Raw genomic sequence first — 19366 nt, 5'->3', positions numbered from 1 at the left:
TGCAACAAATTTATAACTCACTTAAATATAATAAAAAAGGACTATATTAAAAGAAATGAATATGTAGCTGTTTACAAAACATAAAGGACTCCAGAAGTGCTTTTCAAACCTATGATTAAATGAATAACAGTGACTTACTTATAAAAGGCCTGGTTCTCCACCCCACACTTCCAAAGATGCTTGCAGGCAGCTGGTGTTGAAGTATGAAATGCCAACACGGCTTTTTTCTAATAAAATATAACAAAACAATTAAGGGCACATTAAACACAGTTTAAGTTTTTCATATTTTTCTTTTAAGAATTTACCTATTTGTATCCCATGGCATATCAAACAGAATTGAAGTAACTTATGCATTACTATCAGAGAAGGCAATGGCACCCCACTCCAGTGTTCTTGCCTGGAGAATCCCAGGGACAGCGAAGCCTGGTGGACTGCCGTCTCTGGGGTCGCACAGAGTCGGACACAACTGAAGCGACTTAGCAGCAGCAGCAGCATGCTCTACTATGTACTTAGAAGATGCTAAAATCATATTCCCCCTTCCCTCACCCTTTGCAGATATAACTAACCTCTCCAGGTCCTGTTTTGGATAAAGAACAGCTTCATAATCTTTCTCAACACTCCAGGCATCACCTACCTCTCAATCATACTTGGATGAATTTTAAAATTTGCTCACCATTCTTGAATAGCTAGTGCTTAAACACTAGGCTCAAGAAAATTGAGAAACTTTCAGACTGAGCTCTGAGGCTCTTCAGTAATGGCCTCCTCTCAAATGATAAACCCAACCTACATGTGGTAACTCCTTGATTTTAAAATTCCCAAGACTTATACTTTTCATAAAACTCTAATCAACACTGGTTGATGTCTATCTTTAAGTACTATTAATTTGTTTCCTAATTTTGTATTCTGGCAATTGATAGAGGTAGGGAGAAGAGCCATTAGCTATTTCTCAAGTCAATGAAAGTTAAAGTGTTAGTATCTCAGTCATGTCTGACTTTTTGTGTCCCCATCGACTGTAGCCCAACAGGCTCCTCTGTCCATGGAATTCTCCAGGCAAGAATACTGAAGTGGGTTGTCATTCCCTTCTCCAGGAGATCTTTCCGACTCAGGGATCAAACCCTGGGTCTCCTGCATTGCAGGTATCTGAGGCACTGGAAAGCCCAAGTCTATCACAACCTAGTTTTTACACAGGGGTATATGGTCAGCATTGTTCACTGGATTAATTCTTAAATGTGTAAACCTGGTGTTATTTACCTCTAAATTTCCGGTATTATCACAAACTTTAACATCATGGTCTTTGGGGGCTACATTACTACAGGCACATGTCATACCTGAAACTTTCTCATGCACAGGCACACCTGCACACACGCATGTACAAACACACGCATGCACACCCGACAATAGACAGTAGAAAAGCAGTTTCTGACCTCCTTCTGGGTGCCAATCACATAAAATGTCTTCCCTTCAAACTTCAATTTGCAGACATCTGGCCTAAGAAAAGAAAATCTCTTTGGGTGAGAAGAAAAACAAAAAGTGGCAGCTAATTAAGGTACCCGCTTTCCCACAGGAATCCATCTGACTCACAAATGCCAAGCAGACAGCAATGAAACAAGATATTATCTTATTGCTGGAGGCCAAATGAGCAGGGAAGAGCCCCCAAGTGAATTCTACAGCAATTTTCTTCCCAAGAGAGGAACTGTAGGCAGCTCGGAATTGTTTATTTTATTTTTTACAGTTAAGCTGCACCTTTCTTCCAAGGAGCTCTAGAGGTTTCACGAATATTAATGACCAATATTAATTGGCCAACCCACTTTGTGAGGTAGGAAGTATGTAATAGTTATTTCAGATTTGGTTAATGAAACCATATGGATTCACAATATCTGTATCCTTTCACATCCATCTCCAAGACATGCACCACATTTCAAAATTCTCATTTCTGCCCTCCCTGTTTATACATGAACCATTTTGTTAGATAATGAAATGCTCAAAACTATAAGGATACCTTGAGGAACTATAGTCAAAAGACTTGAGGCTTCATTTAAAGGAGATGCTCAGTTAAAATCTACCTGAAATGTAGACCTAAGGTCACCTCCTTGTTAAGAAGATAACTGTAAAGAGAGGAGGGAATTCTATTTTTATTCCTTTGATCTAATTCCTAGGACAGTGATATGTGCCCCTGTGCTTTTCCTGGGGAAAAAGAACAGTGAGGTCATATTAAGCTGTGGTGAGGATTTGCAAGAGGGATAAAGTTCAGTGGATGTTCAAAACAAAACAACGCTAGGTTTAACGTGGGAAGAAAATTTATTTTAGTAACATGTACATGGCTGTTACAAATGTGTTCCTAAGCCACGGCTGGAAGAGATGGGGATGACAACATCCCCCCAGAAATACCAAGATTTAGAACCTAGAAACAGAAGATCTGGGGACTGTCCATCTCAACTCTTCAGTGGACCCGGGAAGAAACTAAAGCTCCAAGGGGAGAAACTTGCAATCAATATGCACAGGTCTAACCCATGGACTCCAGAGTTGAGTAGTACCTAAGGATCAAACACCCTGCAGGACCCTCAAGCCTTTTGTAATTGTAGGAGAGAATGGGGGAAGCCCTGCCCATGCTCCCTAAAGTCAGAAAATCCTTAGAGAACTTATTCTGGAATGGAGTGAAGGGTGGTTAACATCAGAGCTTCTTTACAAATACTGAAGACACAGAGAAGTAAGTAGGTAACCCACCATGCTATGTATTTATAAAACATCCTAGTTCACAAATCAAGTCACTTTCACACACACTATTTCATTTCCTTCTCCCCCATCTCCTTTCTTTCCTGAAAAGTAGTTGGATATAATGAATGCCGACTTTATGAATGAGTACATTGAGACTCAGACAGTTAAGTGATTTATTAGAGACACACGAAAGTTTGAGAATGCTCATTCTGGAGGAAGAGAGTATGTGAGCACAGATGCGAACTGACAGTATGACATGAATAAAGGCAATGACAGAGTAGGTAGGGAAGATATTTAGGCAAATTAGCATTCTTAGGAAGAGAAGGCTGATCATAAAAATAGAGCAGAAGGCGTAGGAAGCAAAGTGGACATGAGCTGGTTGATTCTATTCTTGTAGAGAAGGTTTGAAGGGAAGGCAGGTGCTCAGAGAAGAGTGCCAAGAAGCGATGGAGTGGACGGGGACTTGATAAAAAGGTGCTGGAAGAAATCCTGATGCTAAAAGAACCATGAAATGGAGGTTCAGATAAGCATGAGAGAGCAATTTCAATCCAGGACTGAGAGTGGATGCCCAGAGGCCCATCAAAAACTTTCGACCCCTAGGGCTCAAGCCAAGAGAGTGAGTCCACCACCCAGAGAGACCAGGTGACAAATCTGTCAAGGACCATCAGAGAGGGAACCAAATCAAGCTGAAGCTATGAGCAAGACTAAGCCCTTACAATATTCCAATACACACACAATTTTCAGCTTTCTTCACTCTTTGTGTTTTAAAGTACAGTCAAGATAAGTCCAATTTTTTTGATTTGTCTTTCTTTTTTTTTTTTTAATTTTTTTATTGGAGTATAGTTATTTAACAATGTTGTGTTAGTTTCTGCAGACTTCTTCACTCTTTACCAAAACTATTTTGTTCCCTGATTGGACATAGGGGGCACTACTGGTCCATTCTCCCACGTCCTTACGGACAGAATCCATACTTTATTCTTCCTCTAGATCAAGTGTTCATATAGATGATGTTCTCCCCAAGAGGATGAATCTTGATTTGACCAACCTCATCACAGAATTCTACTTCTTGGAAGGATTGGTTTAAGGAGGCACATATGACCCACCCTGCCCAATTACATACACAGGAAGTCTCTTACAGAGCTTCTGAAAAAGCTATCCTTGTCTTCACAGGAGACACATGCAAAGGGCTATTCTCCTTGAGGGTGTTGCCATGGGAAGATCTGACAACTGAAGTTGAATGCATGGCCATTTTACCTGGGGACAAAAGCTACCACCCTGCGACTGCAGAGAAGAAAATGCAAAGGCGCAAGTCCTTCATGATGCTGCCAGGTAGTTAAGTTAAAGGACCATGGGGCTGCCAGACCCCTGGAACTTTTGCTGTACTCTCATCTGTAAGCCACTGTGAGCATACATTCCTGTTCCTTTGAGTCAGAATCATCTTCACTGGTGCTTTTGGATTACAGAGGGGTGGGTCTGCAGCAAGAATTCAACAGAAGAGAATGAAAAGAAGTGACAGAAATAGAGGGGGTCCTTGTTGTCTGAGGGAACTTGCACCCTAACCCTGCCCTGAGGCACCCTGTGGTCACCCCTGGTATTTCTTCACCAGGAGTCCTGGACACCTTCGCTTTGGAGGCAGAGCCTCTGAGCCTGGGACACACTCCAGGTCTCCTGAGGTCTAGGGAAACCAAGATTGAACTTCATTTATAGATGAATAATCTCTTTGTAAGAAGCTTCAAGGCAGGGAAATGGATCTTAGGCATTCTACCTGGCAGTTCCAAATAGAAAGTGAAAGACTGGGAAAGAAAAACAAGATTAAGAAAAAACAAGAATTATTTTCCAAAGAAGTACTCACCACTTTAACAAATGGATTCTCTTATTTCCCTGGAATACCACAAAGCCTGCAGCGGTGAATCCTAAAAATGTTGTTGTGCCTGTTGAATCCTGGGAGAAAAAAAAAAAAAAAACCCAGAAATAAGAACATATTCAATTAAGGAATATCAAATAAAGGGTAAATTATATGCTTATTCATCCTCAGTCTGGGTGAATTTTAGGTTAAGTACAAAGATCATAGCCATAAACTAAGTTTCTAAGATGGGACTTCCAAGGATAGTACCTCTAAAATGTGGGCGAGGGCCAGGAATGTGTAGCTTTTCTATTTGAGGAGTGGACCTCTGCCTCCCCAGAAACCTCCTGGGAAAATACAGGTTACTCCCAAACCACTAGTCTACTTCCAAGTGCCTTATGGGACTACCTGAGTTGTCAGATCTACCATGTCAATAGGAAAACTGTTCTTGGTTGTCATTAGCCCTGAAACCAAAGCCCTGAGCATCTAAACTAACTAGTCAACCCCATATGGGATTTCTGGTAATGTAAAAATAAAGATATGCCTGGAAATGCCTCCTTTGATTCCAGCCTCCAGCAGGAAAACTAAGCATGGATAAATTAAGGCAAAGGAACAACAAGGATAACAACAAAACTCAAGTCAGTCTCCAGGTAATAAATAAAACAGACAGAGAGGATCAGATTTGTGGATAAAATCTAATTCATGAAGTGGAATAATCTAATTTATACCATTAGCAGAAAGAGACATCTGGCAAATACTCTGAAATAATCATGTGGGCAGAGGCAGAAGATGCACATGCCACTGTCAACCAGCCTGCCAGCTCTCTGCCCAGGCTGCACCTTCACATCCCCATGCGACTGGACAACAGGGCATGATGGGGCTCCTCAGGCCCTTCTAAGGTCCAGCCTGAGCTGTGAGCTCTAGTACTGGGGACTTCACCGAATACCATTAGCTGGTCCCACCTGGGTAAAGAAATGTCCCGCTGCTGCTGCTGCTAAGTCGCTTCAGTTGTGTCCGACTCTGTGCGACCCCATAGATGGCAGCCCACCAGGCTCCCCCGTCCCTGGGATTTTCCAGGCAAGAACACTGGAGTGGGCTGCCATTTCCTTCTCCAATGCATGAAAGTGAAAAGTGAAAGTGAAGCCACTCAGTCGTGTCCAATTCTTCGCGACCCCATGGACTGCAGCCCACCAGGCTCCTCCATCCATGGGATTTTCTAGGCAAGAGTACTGGAGTGGGGTGCCATCACCTTCTCCGAAGAAATGTCCTAGTATGACTCAAAAACACACCTTTAAGAGCCTGGTTGATATAAATGCTTAGTTTAGGATTCAGGTTAGTGTCTGGTTTATGTGCAGTGGGTTTAGGATATGAAAAGAACACTGTTTTCATAAAATGCTTCTGAAACACATGTGCTTGAGTACCACGTTGGGAGCTTGTTTAAAAGGCAGGTTCCAGGTTCCCCAGAGATGCTGATCGATGGCTCTGGGGTGGGGCCTGAGTGTTTCTGATACACGTGGTCTTGATCTCCCACTTGAGAGAAAAACTGTCAAGTAATTCAAGTAAAGGAAGAAAGAAAAATATATACTCTAAAGATCAATTAAAAGATTTTCCCTTCCACTTGTGTGTGTGCTATGTTGCTTCAGTCGTGTCCAATGCTTTGCGACCCCATGGACTGTAGCCTGCCAGGCTTCTCTACAATGAGATTCTCTAGGCAAGAATAGTGGGGTGGGTTGCTATGTCCTCCTCCAGAGGATCTTCCCAACCCAGGGATCAAACGCACGTCTGTTACATCTCCCTGCACTGGCAGGTAGGTTCTTTACCACTAGCGCCACCTGGGAAGCCCTTCCTTCTGCTTATCCATTGTTAAAGACTGCATTCTTGCTGGCAATGGCCTTTGCAAACAAACCTGTTAGGATCCCACAACTTCTCAGGGGGTAAAACCATCCAATTGATGGATGAGTGGATGAGCAAGCAATTAGAAGACTCCAATGGAGAAAATCAACTACCCAAACGTATGACTGCAGGACACTGTTGTCCCTTCTCATTAGGGGTGATGGATCAGGCTGTGGGAATATCCTAGAAGGGCTCCTTTAGGCCTGTATACCAATTAACCGTCTTTTGGGTGAAACAATCATTATCTGTCAACCTGTGGAGAGAGGTAGTTACCTTGCATGGATGAGGATCCACCCCATAGGTTTCCAAAGTGTGAGCTTTCAGGAGTAAGTTAAATTCAGCAACAGGTGGGCTCTGCCCTCTGAAATCACACAAGATTCAGGGAGTTAACATGAAAAATAACAGAACCATGGGGTCCCTTCAATCAATAAAATATATTCTTAACTAAATCAAGAGAGAAATCCCTATAGAAATAGTGATCAATAAACTGGTCATTATTCCCCTCACAAGCAGCTTTTGCTAAGAAATCTTAGCCCGTGTTCCTTGGTTAATTGTTCCATAATAAACACACATGTGCTGTAAAGACTCCAGTGACCAGGACAGTTAAATCAAGGTTATCAAGTTACCAATAAGTAGGCCCTTGCAAATCCAATCTTAATACGAACTAAAACTCAGCATCTGTTCTTTCCTACTTATTTCAAAAGATTCTCCAGGATATAGGGCATTTTTTTCTTGTTTGGGGTACAAAGTGTTACACTATCAGCAGCCTAAACAGAGCCATCCAGGAAAGAGGAGCTGTCAACCATTCTATCGGAAAGCCCTGGATTTTGAAAGGAAATCTCAGCCATTTCTAGTCTGAGCTGTGTCCTCCAGGGTGGTAAACAAGGTCTTGGCCCCAGGAAGAGAAAGGGGGCTGCAAATATAGATGGCTGTGAAGTCCTTTCAGGGCTAGCTTCCAAACAAGGATTATGCAGCATTTCAAAGACTCTGCTTTTAACTAACATTAATATCTCACATGTATCATAGAGAATCCAAACCATTCTCCAAGGATAGTAAGTAACCTGAGCAACCAAGAAGAGTTTGCTAACAACAGGAATTCAGGTTTATATTCACAGTAGAACTATACTGCAATATTAATTCTATTTCCATGCATGCCTCTCCCCAAGATGGATTCCCTTCCCACTCCCTCAAGACAGCTAAGAGTCCTTATGCTTCTAATCAAAACAGTATCCCAATTTTCTTCTCTGTGAAGCTTTTCAAGATCTCTTTACTCTGAATATTCACCCTGATACGTCTAAGGAACATCTTTATTCATTTGTCAAGATGAGCACTGTGGTTGTTTAGTCACCAAGTCGTGTCCAACCCTTTTGCAGCCCCATGAACTATACAGCCCCCCAGGCGCCTCTGTTCTTGGGATTTCCCAGGCAAGAATACTGGAGTGGGTTGCCATTTCTTTCTCCAGAGGATCTTCCTGACCCATGGATAGAACCCGTGTCTCCTGCATTGGCAGGCAGATTTTTTACCACTGAGCCACCTGGGAAACCCAAGCACTATAGGGACACTTTTCATCAGACAACTCTTCTTTTTCTAATTTTCCTTCTTTATTTTTGGCTGTGCTGGGTCTTTGTTGCTGCATGATCTGCATTTTTTTAGTTGCGGCGAGTGGGGGGTTGCATTCTTGTGGCAATGCACGGGCTTCTCTCTGCAGTGGTTTCTCTTGTTGTGGAACACAGTCTTTAGACCTCAACAGGCTTCAGTAGTTGCAGCTTCAGCTCTAGAGCACCATGGGCTCAATAGATGTAGAGCATGGGCTTAGCTGCTTCAAGGCATGTGGGGTCTTCCCAGATCAGGGACTGAACCAGTGTCTCCTGCACTGGGAGGCGGATTCTTTACCAGTGAGCTACCAGGGAGGCCCCCAGACAACTCATCTTCGGCCATTTGATTTTTTTCTTCTCTTCACAGTCTCCTTCCTCACCTCAACCACTCTCTCTTGCTTCTCTCTTTTGAGAGACCTTAGTAAATGGATCTTGAAACTCCTAGTATTATCCTCTATGTCTTTTTAAGCTTTCATTCTTTAAATATGCTTTTTATATTACATTCCAAATTATTTCTTTATTCAAGCCTCCAGTTTAATTTCTTCTTCAGCCGTGTGCATCCTATTTTTCATTCCATTTATGAGTGATTTTTAAAATATCAATTAAATGTTTCACTTCCAATGTAATATTTACTTGGCTCTTGAAATAGATGCCTGTTCTTGTTTTATGAAATAAATTCTTCTTTCTCCTCTGAGGATATCTACTTGGTTTCTTTTAAAGTCCAATCCCTTTGATTCCATTAATACTACTTTCTTGGTGACCGCCCTTTGGTTTGTTGCATCAGAGTGTCTTATTCAATGAACTGATGTTTCCTTCGTAAGTCTTTGGTGATTCTTGGTTTGATGCTCATCCTTGTATTTTATGTTGTCTAGTACAATGGCCTCCAGAGGGTGTAGGGAAGGGCAGGACATGTCATATGAGAAGAGTATGAGTTAGTAACTTGATTTCAGGCTGAAGACTGTAGTTCCTTCAGGGTATTATCCATACAAGTACCTCCAGCTCAAGCCTGCTATTGCCTATGACTTAGCACAAGGGAACCAATGTTCCAAATGCACCCACCATGATGGCTGCCCCGTTATCTGTTGCCAGAAGTACACAGAACCACTCCTATTCTCTATATGTGTTTGACCTGGATTCCTTCCATTTGTTTCCTATCTTCCAGAGATACCACAGGACTGCTGATGCAAAGATGGTAGTCTTTCTTGCATCTGCTTTCTAATACATTTTCTATTATCCACAGGGACTTGGAGAAGGAAGGGAAGGGAGCCAGAAATGCTACCTTTTTCTTTTAATAGAGGGGATAATCTTTAAATTCATCCTTTACAGAATATATTCCTGAGGGATTAACTCAAACACCTGCTTTAGGAGAGTTGCTGCTGCTGCTAAGTCGCTTCAGTCGTGTCCGACTCTGTGCGAACCCATAGACGGCAGTACACCAGGCTCCCCCGTCCCTGGGATTCTCCAGGCAAGAACACTGGAGTGGGTTGCCATTTCCTTCTCCAATGCATGAAAGTGAAAAGTGAAAGTGAAGTCGCTCAGTCGTGTCCGACCCTCAGCGACCCCATGGACTGCAGCCTTCCAGGCCCCTCTGTCCATGGGATTTTCCAGGTAAGAGTACTGGAGTGGGGTGCCATTGCCTTCTCCTGCTTTAGGAGACTTAAGTCTTTCTAAAGCCTTTCCTGATTTTCTCTTTAGTTTTGGTGTTCTGAAATTTCACTGGGATATATATAAAAGGTGCCTCTTTATTTATTCACCCCGCTCGGCACTATATGACCCTTTCAATCCATCAAATCCATCAGGATCATTTCTTTGATTCTTTTTTTTTCAAGTCATAGTCATAATTATTTCTCTTCTTGACAAAGTAACAAAAGATTCAAGAAAATCACCAAGTATTTTGTTGGAGAAGGGAAAAGGGAATTTCTGAAAGTTTTTTAAAAATATACAGGTATTTCTCTCTTCATAGCTCTCTCATAAGTTCCTGAAGTAAATGCCTATGTTTCACCAGAAAATAAAGCAAATTATTGAATCCAAATATTAGGGGCTTCCTGCCTTCTTACCATGCCCACCCCACCCTCACATACACACTGTCTCTATTCTCTCTCTCTCACTCTTTCATACACTCACTCTACCCCCTGGCGGGGAACAAAGCACAAAGCTGAGCTAACTGGCATGTTCCTAAGCAGCACCCCACTCCAGTGGCCCTCAAAGCAAAACTTCAGCTCCATGACCCAGATGGAGGCCAAAGAGAACCAGGACTAGAGGTAAAGCAGCTGGCTCAGTGCCTCCCACAGCCACAGGCCATCAGCTCTGCTCTGGGAAATCCTGCTGCTTCACATGAAAGCCTCTTACTCTGCCCCATACTAAGAAGAGCTCCTCTGCTCCAGAGAGCTGGCCATTCCCCTTAGTGGTAAACTGTCAGCCTTTTTTGTCTAAGCCGCATACTGGCTTTTTTTTTAATTGGAGGATAATTGCTTTACAATGTTTTGTTGGTTTCTGCTGTACAATGATGTGAATCAGCCACAAGTATACATATCTTCCCTCCCTCCTGAACCTCCTTCCAACCCCTCCTCCACCCTACTCCTCTAGGTTGTCACAGAGCACCAGGATGAGCTCTTGGTGTTATACAGCAACTTTGCACTAGCTACCCATTATAAACATGGTATTGCATATGTTTCATTGCAACTCTTTCAAAAACCATCCCATCCTTTCCCTACCCCACTGTGTCCACAGGTCTGCCCTCCATTCCTGCTCTGCAAACAGGTTCATCAGATACATTTGTCTGCATTTCATATATATGCATTAATATATATTTGTTTTTCTCTTTCTGACTTACTTCAGTCTGTATAACAGGATCTAGCTTAATCTACCTCAGTTCAACTGACTCAAATTCATTCCTTTTTATGACTAATATTCCATTGTATGTGTGTATGTATATATACATACATATCATAGCTTCTTTATCCATTCATCTGCCAATGTACATCTAGGTTGCTTCCATGTCCTAGCTATTGTAAATAGTGCTGCAATGAACATTGGGGTACGTGTGTTTTTTTGAATTAAGGTTTTCTCAAATTTTGTATGCCTAGTAGTGAGATTGCTGGTAGTTTTATTCCTAGATTTTTAAGGAATCTCCCTATTGCTCTCCATAGTGGCTATGTCAATTTACATTCCCACCAACAGTGCAAAAGGGTTCCCGTTTCTCCACACCTCTCCAGCATTTATTGTCTGTAGACTTTTTGATGATGGCCATCCTGACCAGTGTGAGGTGATACCTCATTGCAGTTTTGATTTGCATATTTGTAATAATGAATGATGTTGAGCATCTTTTCACATGTTCATTACTCATCTGCATGTCTTCTTTGGAGAAATGTCTGTTTCTCCAAAAACTGGAGAAACATTTTTTTCCCATTTTTTGATTGGGTTGTTTGTTTTTCTGATATTGAGATGCATGAGCTGCTTGTGTATTTTGGAGATTAATCCCTTGTCAGTTGCTTCATTTGCAATTATTTTCTCACATTCTGAGGGTTGTCTTTTCATCTTGTTTATAGTTTCCTTTGCTATGCAAAGACTTTTAAGTTTAATTAGGAACCATTTTTTAATTTTTGTTTTTATCTCCATTACCCTGGGAAGTGAGTCAAAGAGGATCTTGCTGCCATTTATGTCAAAGAGTGTTTTGGCTATGTTTTCCTCTAAGAGTTTTATAGTTTCTGTAAACTGAACATTGTTTATTCTTGAAATTCAAGTTCAGTTTTAAAGCACACCTTTTCTATTCAATCTGGGAACAAGTTAATTTTGAAAGGTTATAATTTAGAAGTTCATATTGGAAAGTGAGGAACTTTTTGCTTACCTAGGTGGTCTCTTTCTGACCACTTTCCTGTACTTTTATATGATGAACATCTAATTGCAAACACTCCACCCCAGATGGTAGCAGGGATGCAGTGCTATACAGCTCTGGAAAGCACACCATTGAACTCAAAGACTTCTTTTCATCCAGAGCATCACCCAGAAGTGAAAAGGCAAGCCCCAGTATGGGAAAAGATTTTGGCAACGTGTACAATAAAGAAAGGACTCCTATGTAGAACAAAAAAAAAAGCCTCCAATAAATCAATAACAAACAATAAAATAATTTAAAAAGATAACTCAGAAGGAAAAATGGCAAAAGACTTGAATACATACTTCACAGAATAAGATATTCAAATAGCTAATAATCACATGAAAATGTCCTCAACTTCTTTAAGGTCAGGAAAATGAAAAACTTTAAGAAGTTATTTACACATTCATTTGACAGCCAAAATTTAAAAGAATACCAAGCACTCATGAGAATGTGCAGCAAAAGCAACTGTCATATACTCCTGGTGGAAGAGTAATTTGGTAGAACTATCTGGAAAACTGAAAAAACTTATCTACTGAAGTTAAACATACTGACCTATAACACGGCAATTCCACTCAAAATTATACATACAACAAGCTCTAGACCCGTTGCATCAAGAAACACATAGAATTTTCACAGGAGTGCCATTTGTAATAACAAAAAATAGGAAACAAATGTCTACCAACAGTAGATTGGATATACAATGGAACACTATACAGCTGTTTTCACACACAAAATGAGTGACCATTACAAAAATAAAACTGAATGAAAGAGGCCAGATATAAACATATACCCACTGAATGAACTCCATTTATATGACTTTTTCAAATTAGCAAAACAAAACTAAAATATTTAGAGTCAGAGATGTGATTACCTTTCGGGGGGAAGGGAGAAGATAAATATTGGAAAGGGGCAAAATAGGGACTTCTGAGGAATTATCAATTCTCTATTTGACCTGGGTGGTGGTTACATACGCACTTGCTTTGTAATTTATGTTTTGTTGACTTTTCTCAGCTGGTATTGTGCTTCCACTTCTTAGAGTTTAAGAAAAAAAGGAAAGGAAAGGGAAAAGACTGTGAAGCACTGGGGACTCATACACTATGGATGTGAAGGGAGCAGCCTTTTCAGCAAACAAGCTACCATCTCCTAGAAAAGCTGAAACTGTGCAAACTCCATGACCCAGGTCTGAACCTGCTTTCTACACCTAGGTTGTATCTATGCTAGGGACTCTTTTACTTATATCCCTATGAGAAGTATTCAAGAAGCCATAGTAATTTTGTTTATAACAGCAGAAACCTAGAGACAATGTCCATCAACAGGAGAATGAATACATTAAATGTGACATGTTCATATGATAGAAAATTAATTACACAGAAGCAGAAATGAACACCTATGACTGTATGCATCAATCATAATATTGGTGGAGGGGAAGTGAAAAACATGGATAGAGTTTGATTTCATTTGTATGAATGTCAAAAACAGGAAAAAAAAGTATATATTACTTACTGATGTATACAGTATATTTATAAAAGCAAAATAAGAGAATGAATAACCTAAAATCCAGAATAGCATAGAGAAGGAAGGGAGGTGATTTGGGAGGGTCAGGTTAGGAGACCTGAGAGCATCTGGTACTGTTCTAATTCATAAGCAAAGTTATGGGGTCATGGGTGTTTTTCAACTACTCTTTAAATTACACATATATTGCATATACTCTTTTATATTTTATTCATTTACAATGATTAAAAGAGAAATAATTCCTGCCTTTTTTAATAGAATAATTACTGGGTGAAGCATTACACAATCTAAAAGCACTGCTGAATTAAACAGAATAGGTCAGGAATATAACAGATATCCATGCAGAGCCACCTTTTACTAAACTCTCCTGTTCTGAGCAATATATAATTGTTTATATTGCCAAGCAGTAGATATATTTTTTTTCACTTAATATTCATCAAGCAGGAATTCTTATGCTTATTTTATAGATGAGGATTCTGACACTTAAAGAGGAAGAGTAACCTGTTCCAGGTTACTCAAGTATTAAGTGGAGGAGTGAATACAAATCCAAGGCAGCCTGGTTCCAACATGCTTCTCAGGACCTGCACTAACAACACGATATGGTCCAGGGCCATCTGCCTGCTCTCATGGATACCAGGCTGAGCATTTCCAACTGACATGGTTTCTACTGGTTCTTCTAGAAAGCACTTTTCAAATTCTAAGCATTTTTCATCTTATCAGTGATGAGGCACTCCATCCCTGATGACAGATATTTAGATCTGATTAGACAGCAGTGATGTTTCCATTTTAATCTAGGTCAGAGATCCCCAGACTAGACTCTCTGTGCGCTAAATCCAGATCACTGTCTGGTTTTACACAGCCCTGAGCTAGGAATGTTTTTTTTTTTCCCATTTGTAAATGGCCCGAAACGATCAAAGAATAATTTAATGCCCTGTGAAAATTATGTGATGTTCGAATTTCAGTCTCCATCAATTAAGCTTTTTTTGAACAAAGACACACCCATTTGCTTGGGTGCCATCTGTAGACACTGTCATGTTATGACGGCAAAAGGCGTGATTGCAACAGAAACCATGTGTCCTGCAAAGCCTAAGGTATTTACTAAATGGCCTAGGATAGAAAAGTTTGCTGAACCCTGATCTAGGAACTGAACACAGGAATAGAAAACTGAAGCTGTGTCTGTCTGTTTCCATACAATAAAGATTAAAAATAGTACCTATCTCTAAGATTTGGTATAAAGAATAAACAATTAACAGATATAAAGCCATTGGATTAGCACCTGGCACAGAGCGTGCTTCCTCCTTGTCCTCAGAATAGCATTTGTTCCCTTGCTAGCTCTGCACATGACTGAAATCAGAAATCTTTTTTTGGTGGAAGCGTCAGGAAGCATGCCAAGGTATTTACAATAGCGCAATGACCCCTCTTCAAAATAAAAGTACTCAAATTGGTATCGTTTGCATTGGGTTTGACTTAGATCTCCAATGGCTACACACTTAACAGAGTTAATCTAAAAAATCATATACAAATAAAGGCTACAAATGTTCAGAGAAGGAAACAGGTTCAAAACCAAAAGGGAAAAAGTAGAGATCTCAACAGCACTAAGAAAATCCTGAGTTTCCCTGACTCATTAAGGAAGCAACCATTTAGTAGGTTTTCAGGAAGACAATTAGCTCAATTAAATAGAAATTTGTTTTCTTTCAAATCTCCCACTGGCCATTTGTTTCTGGCAAAAACTCTGTTTGGTAACGGAAAATAATGATTTTCTATCCTTTAAATCTTGCACCAGGAACTGTTCTACTAAGATTAATAGTGTCTCTAATGAGATATTTAGAGATAAAGACCAGTGTTATGCTGAATTCTTTTTCGAGAACTAATAATTCTTAAGATATGCTTTTCTAATAAAATAGGCAAGGTCAAGTGATTATGTATTTAGCTATATATCTTCTTTCTGCCTGTCTTGAATACCTTTTTATGGCCAAGAGGAACACTCTCTTATTGATTCTCCTTTAGCATATCACTGCATAGAGTACAAAAATGCACAGCATCCCAAGAAGAAATGCAAATTATTAGTGGACCCTAATTGTGGAGTGAGGTGTGAATCTTGCCAGCAATGACTTGGGCCACTTGGAGCACAGTTGGACAGCGAAGGGGGTGGATTTGGCTCCACCTCATCCATTTGGGTCTGCAAGCTTCAGAATTAGGCTCATGGTTATAAGATCAATAGAATGATCTGCTACTGCAAAGTAGAATTCTCAGCGTGCCTTAGCTTAGGTTTTGGTGCAACTGGGTTGCAACTTTAGAGTTTGTTTACCACTGCTTCAAAAGTTTAAGAGTGCTCTCAGAACTTGCCCTTCAGCAGGGCTTGGATTCTTAGCATCCACGAGACTCTGGAGAGCTTGCTATGCTTTACAGCTTTGCTGTCAACTCTCTGAGCTTCAGGAAATCTCCTTTGCTCTTCAGTCCCACCCACGGCTCTCTGCACCTCAGATGATTATTTTTCTTCCTGTGGTCGTGTCCGTCGCCATGGTCAAGGGATGTTCTGCCATGGCTCAAGGTCAGCAGTGCCTCAGAGGGGTTTCACTCAGCCTTCCCGCCCTGTCCAGCTTTGGCATACTGTCCTTCTGCACTCAGGGAAGGCCTGGGGTCCCGGACTCCAACTCACGCTAGAGACTCTGGGGTTCCAACCAGTCAGGTCAGCCCATTCATAGTCACTAAAGGCTTGTTAAAGGCTTAGCGTCCTCCCTGCCCCCCACCTCTGGCATATTCCTCCTCCTCTCCCTACCACCAGAGGTGAAAGCAGCAGCGGGTCTTTGCTGCCCCAGTAAGGACATTCTGGATTTTAGTACATTGAGGTTTCTTTGCATCCTCATGTTCAGATGAGTTTTTAAAATATGACTTTGTAATTTGTCTAGCTTATTGATGCTATCTTGGTGTTAGAGGGAGATCAATGTCTCATGCTTTCCACATCCTAACTGGAAGAGTGCCCAGTCTGTCATTTCTCTTTACTTAGGGAAATTATATTCTGTAAAATCTTTGAGGACCATTAGAGACCACATCAATGCAGAGCATTAAATAGAATGTTACAAATGTGGGTGGTTGCCATGCTCTGGAGGAGACAGTGGTGATGCTCTGGGGCCAGGCAGGGACAAGACATACAGAAGAGCAGCCACTGAAGAGAAACTTCAGGGTACTTTATAGGAACACTCAGGTTTCAGGTCAAGTTCTGTTGCTTCATAATTGTATAGCCTTGAATAAGTGAGTTTCTCAGGCCTCTGTTTCCTTATTGGTGAAACAAGGTGGTCACAAACAATCAAATGGAGGAAGAATGTGAACGGGCTGAGCAGGATGGTGGCGACTCAGGGAACAAATGACTCTTTTAAAGGGCACTGCTGCTTAGCTTTGCTGCGTTGGTCTCAGGGCTTTGTGTTAACAAATCCCGCAGGTGCAAGTAAAGCTCGAATTTTATTCCAACTGATTTCCACTTTTCAAAACTATTATTTGGCCTAAAAACATCTATCTGTGTCAGGTGGTAGTCCAAGGATTATCATTATAACCCCTGCTTTGGACTCCAAGAGTCTCTCAAGTGTCATAACTAGCTGTCAAGTTTCTTTGCTTTGGACCAGTGACCTCTTGATATTCAAAGGCTTTGAATGTTAATTATAGCTATGCTGCTAAGTCGCTTCAGTCGTGTCTGACTCTATGTGACCCCAGAGACGGCAGCCCACCAGGCTCCCCCGTCCCTGGGATTCTCCAGGCAAGAACACTGGAGTGGGTTGCCATTTCCCTCTCCAATGCATGAAAGTAAAAAGTGAAAGTGAAGTCGCTCAGTCATGTCCGACTCTTAGCAACCCCATGGACTACAGCTTACCAGGCTCCTCCATCCATGGATTTTCCAGGCAAGAGTACTGGAGTGGGGTGCCATTGCCTTCTCCAAATTAAAGCTATGGATGACCAATAAAAAAATTCAGAAGCAAGTTACTTGTTGCTTCATGAATATTGTTTTCAGGTAGAATCTTTCAAAAACATCAGGCCATGGAGCACGTAGATGATGAAGAGGCTTCCAGCTTGTTGGAGAAGCAGCTGAAGATCACTGGGCTAGGTAGGTCATCTGACACTTTTACAGTTTCTGCTACATAGTTATTCTTCAACAAATATTTGCTGCATGAAGGGATGGACAGATATGTGGATGGATAGATGTATGGATGGATCATGGATGGGTGTGTGGATAGAAGAATGGATAAATACACTTATAATTTCATCAAAAGTTCAAAATGTCTTTGATTCTATGCATAATTTAGAACCACATGTCAAGGGTAATCAAAGAGTATAAGTGATGACTGAGTCCAGCTTTTAATACTACCCCTCTGTCCTTCTTCAAAGCTGTGTTGCACTTCCATGACATTGCTATCTCCCTTCAAGTCACCTTAGCCAGATCTCATCTGTATAAGAAATGTTGATGGATTGGGTGCACACATCATTTCTCCCTGGCCGAGGAGCCTGGCAGGCTATAGTCCATAGGGTTGCAAGAGTCGGACACGACTTAGCGCTATCTTTCTTTCTTTTTTTTTTCTTTCTTTCTTTCTTTCAAGGCTTTCTAGAAATGTCCCTGACTCTAAGCCACATAATACAAAGATTTAGAAGTCACTCAGTCATGTCCGACTCTTTGCGACCCCGTGGACTGTAGCCCACCAGGCTCCTCCGTCCATGGGATTCTCCAGGCAAGAACACTGGAGAGGGTTGCCATTTCCTTCTCCAGGGGATCTTCCCAACCCAGGGATTGAACCCAGGTCTCCCGCATTGCGGGCAGACGCTTTAACCTCTGAGCTACCAGGGAAGCCCTTCAGGAGAAGCATTTGATGCCAAATCATTCCATCTTCCCATTCCTAAGAAGAGTATTACACCAGAGAATGAAAATGGATTTGATAACCTACCAGAGATAGGGAGAGGGGTGGCAGGGAGAGAGAGAAAGGTAAGGAGAAAGAGATTCAGGGGCAGGGTTAGGGAGGAGGAAGGTAGAGGGAGGGAGGAAGGGAGGAAAGGAGATTCTAGGCTTTTGGAATGAGAGCTTTGAGAACGGAAAGGATACAGGGCAAGGGGAAAGAGGGATGACAGAGCAAAAGCACATTTTAAGAAAGATTGGGGTTGTAAAATAATCTGACATTTCCCCTCTTCCTTTTAAACAGTAAACATTCTTCTCAAAACTGTACAAAATAGTTTCCTAAGAGGGCTCTTATAAACTACTAATTGGAAGCACAGGTAGAGGGTCCTTCCATAGCAGGGCACTTATTTCTGGAAAGCTAGACATTTTTGATATTATAAATCCTTGCCAGGAAGCCAGGGCACATGATTTACACAGAATGTGAGTTCTGAGAAATAAAAAGAGATAACGAGTCTGTTTAAAATACACCCAGTGTCATCATTACTTCCAGCACAAAACACACTGTATTAGATCATTATGGGGATGGCTAATCCAATCATTTTTATGTTCTTTAAGGCAAGGAATACACCATCAAACCACCTCACTGCCAACTGAGATTTCTGAATATTTAAAAGCTGATGTCTTGTGACTGGAACTGATTCAAAAATCTTGGCTTCTAACAAGAAACCTGATGAACTGGTATTGAGAGGATTAGCTGAGTAGAAACTCCAGGAAAAACTTCAGGGAAGCCTATCAGGGTTCCTGAGAGTAAAGTCATTCTTATTCTTGATCTTCAACCCCCTCCAAGCACCCTCAGAGCTAATGGCAGAGGTCATCCCTCTTAACCCAGATGGTTGGGATTAAAGCTGTGGAAAACAGAAACCAAGAGAGTAAAACATAACTCACATCTCCAGGGATTGTGGGGGCTTCCAATGTAGTGCTGGTGGTAAAGAACCAGCCTGCCAGCGCAGGAGACATAAGAGACACGGGTTCAATCCCTGGGTTGGGAAGATCCCCTG

The 19366-nt window shown here is 41.4% G+C and overlaps 1 protein-coding gene across 3 annotated transcripts in view; it reads right to left on the bottom strand.

Moving 5' to 3' along the window:
* The window catches only part of FRMD3 (FERM domain containing 3), a 343072-nt gene that overhangs the window by 89157 nt on the left and 234549 nt on the right, over positions 1-19366 (bottom strand). For all 3 annotated transcript variants that reach the window (XM_010840081.1, XM_010840079.1, XM_010840080.1), the window contains exons 7-10: positions 6725-6812; positions 4568-4656; positions 1425-1488; positions 139-227 (exon numbers count right to left, since the gene is read on the bottom strand). In XM_010840081.1, coding sequence (XP_010838383.1) covers positions 139-227; positions 1425-1488; positions 4568-4656; positions 6725-6812 — 330 coding nt within the window. The remainder of the gene's footprint in view (positions 1-138; positions 228-1424; positions 1489-4567; positions 4657-6724; positions 6813-19366) is intronic.

Source organism: Bison bison, unplaced genomic scaffold (genome assembly GCF_000754665.1).
Source record: "Bison bison bison isolate TAMUID 2011002044 unplaced genomic scaffold, Bison_UMD1.0 scf7180017864141, whole genome shotgun sequence".
Lineage (NCBI taxonomy): Eukaryota > Metazoa > Chordata > Mammalia > Artiodactyla > Bovidae > Bison > Bison bison.
This window is presented reverse-complemented; position numbering and strand designations above follow the sequence as displayed.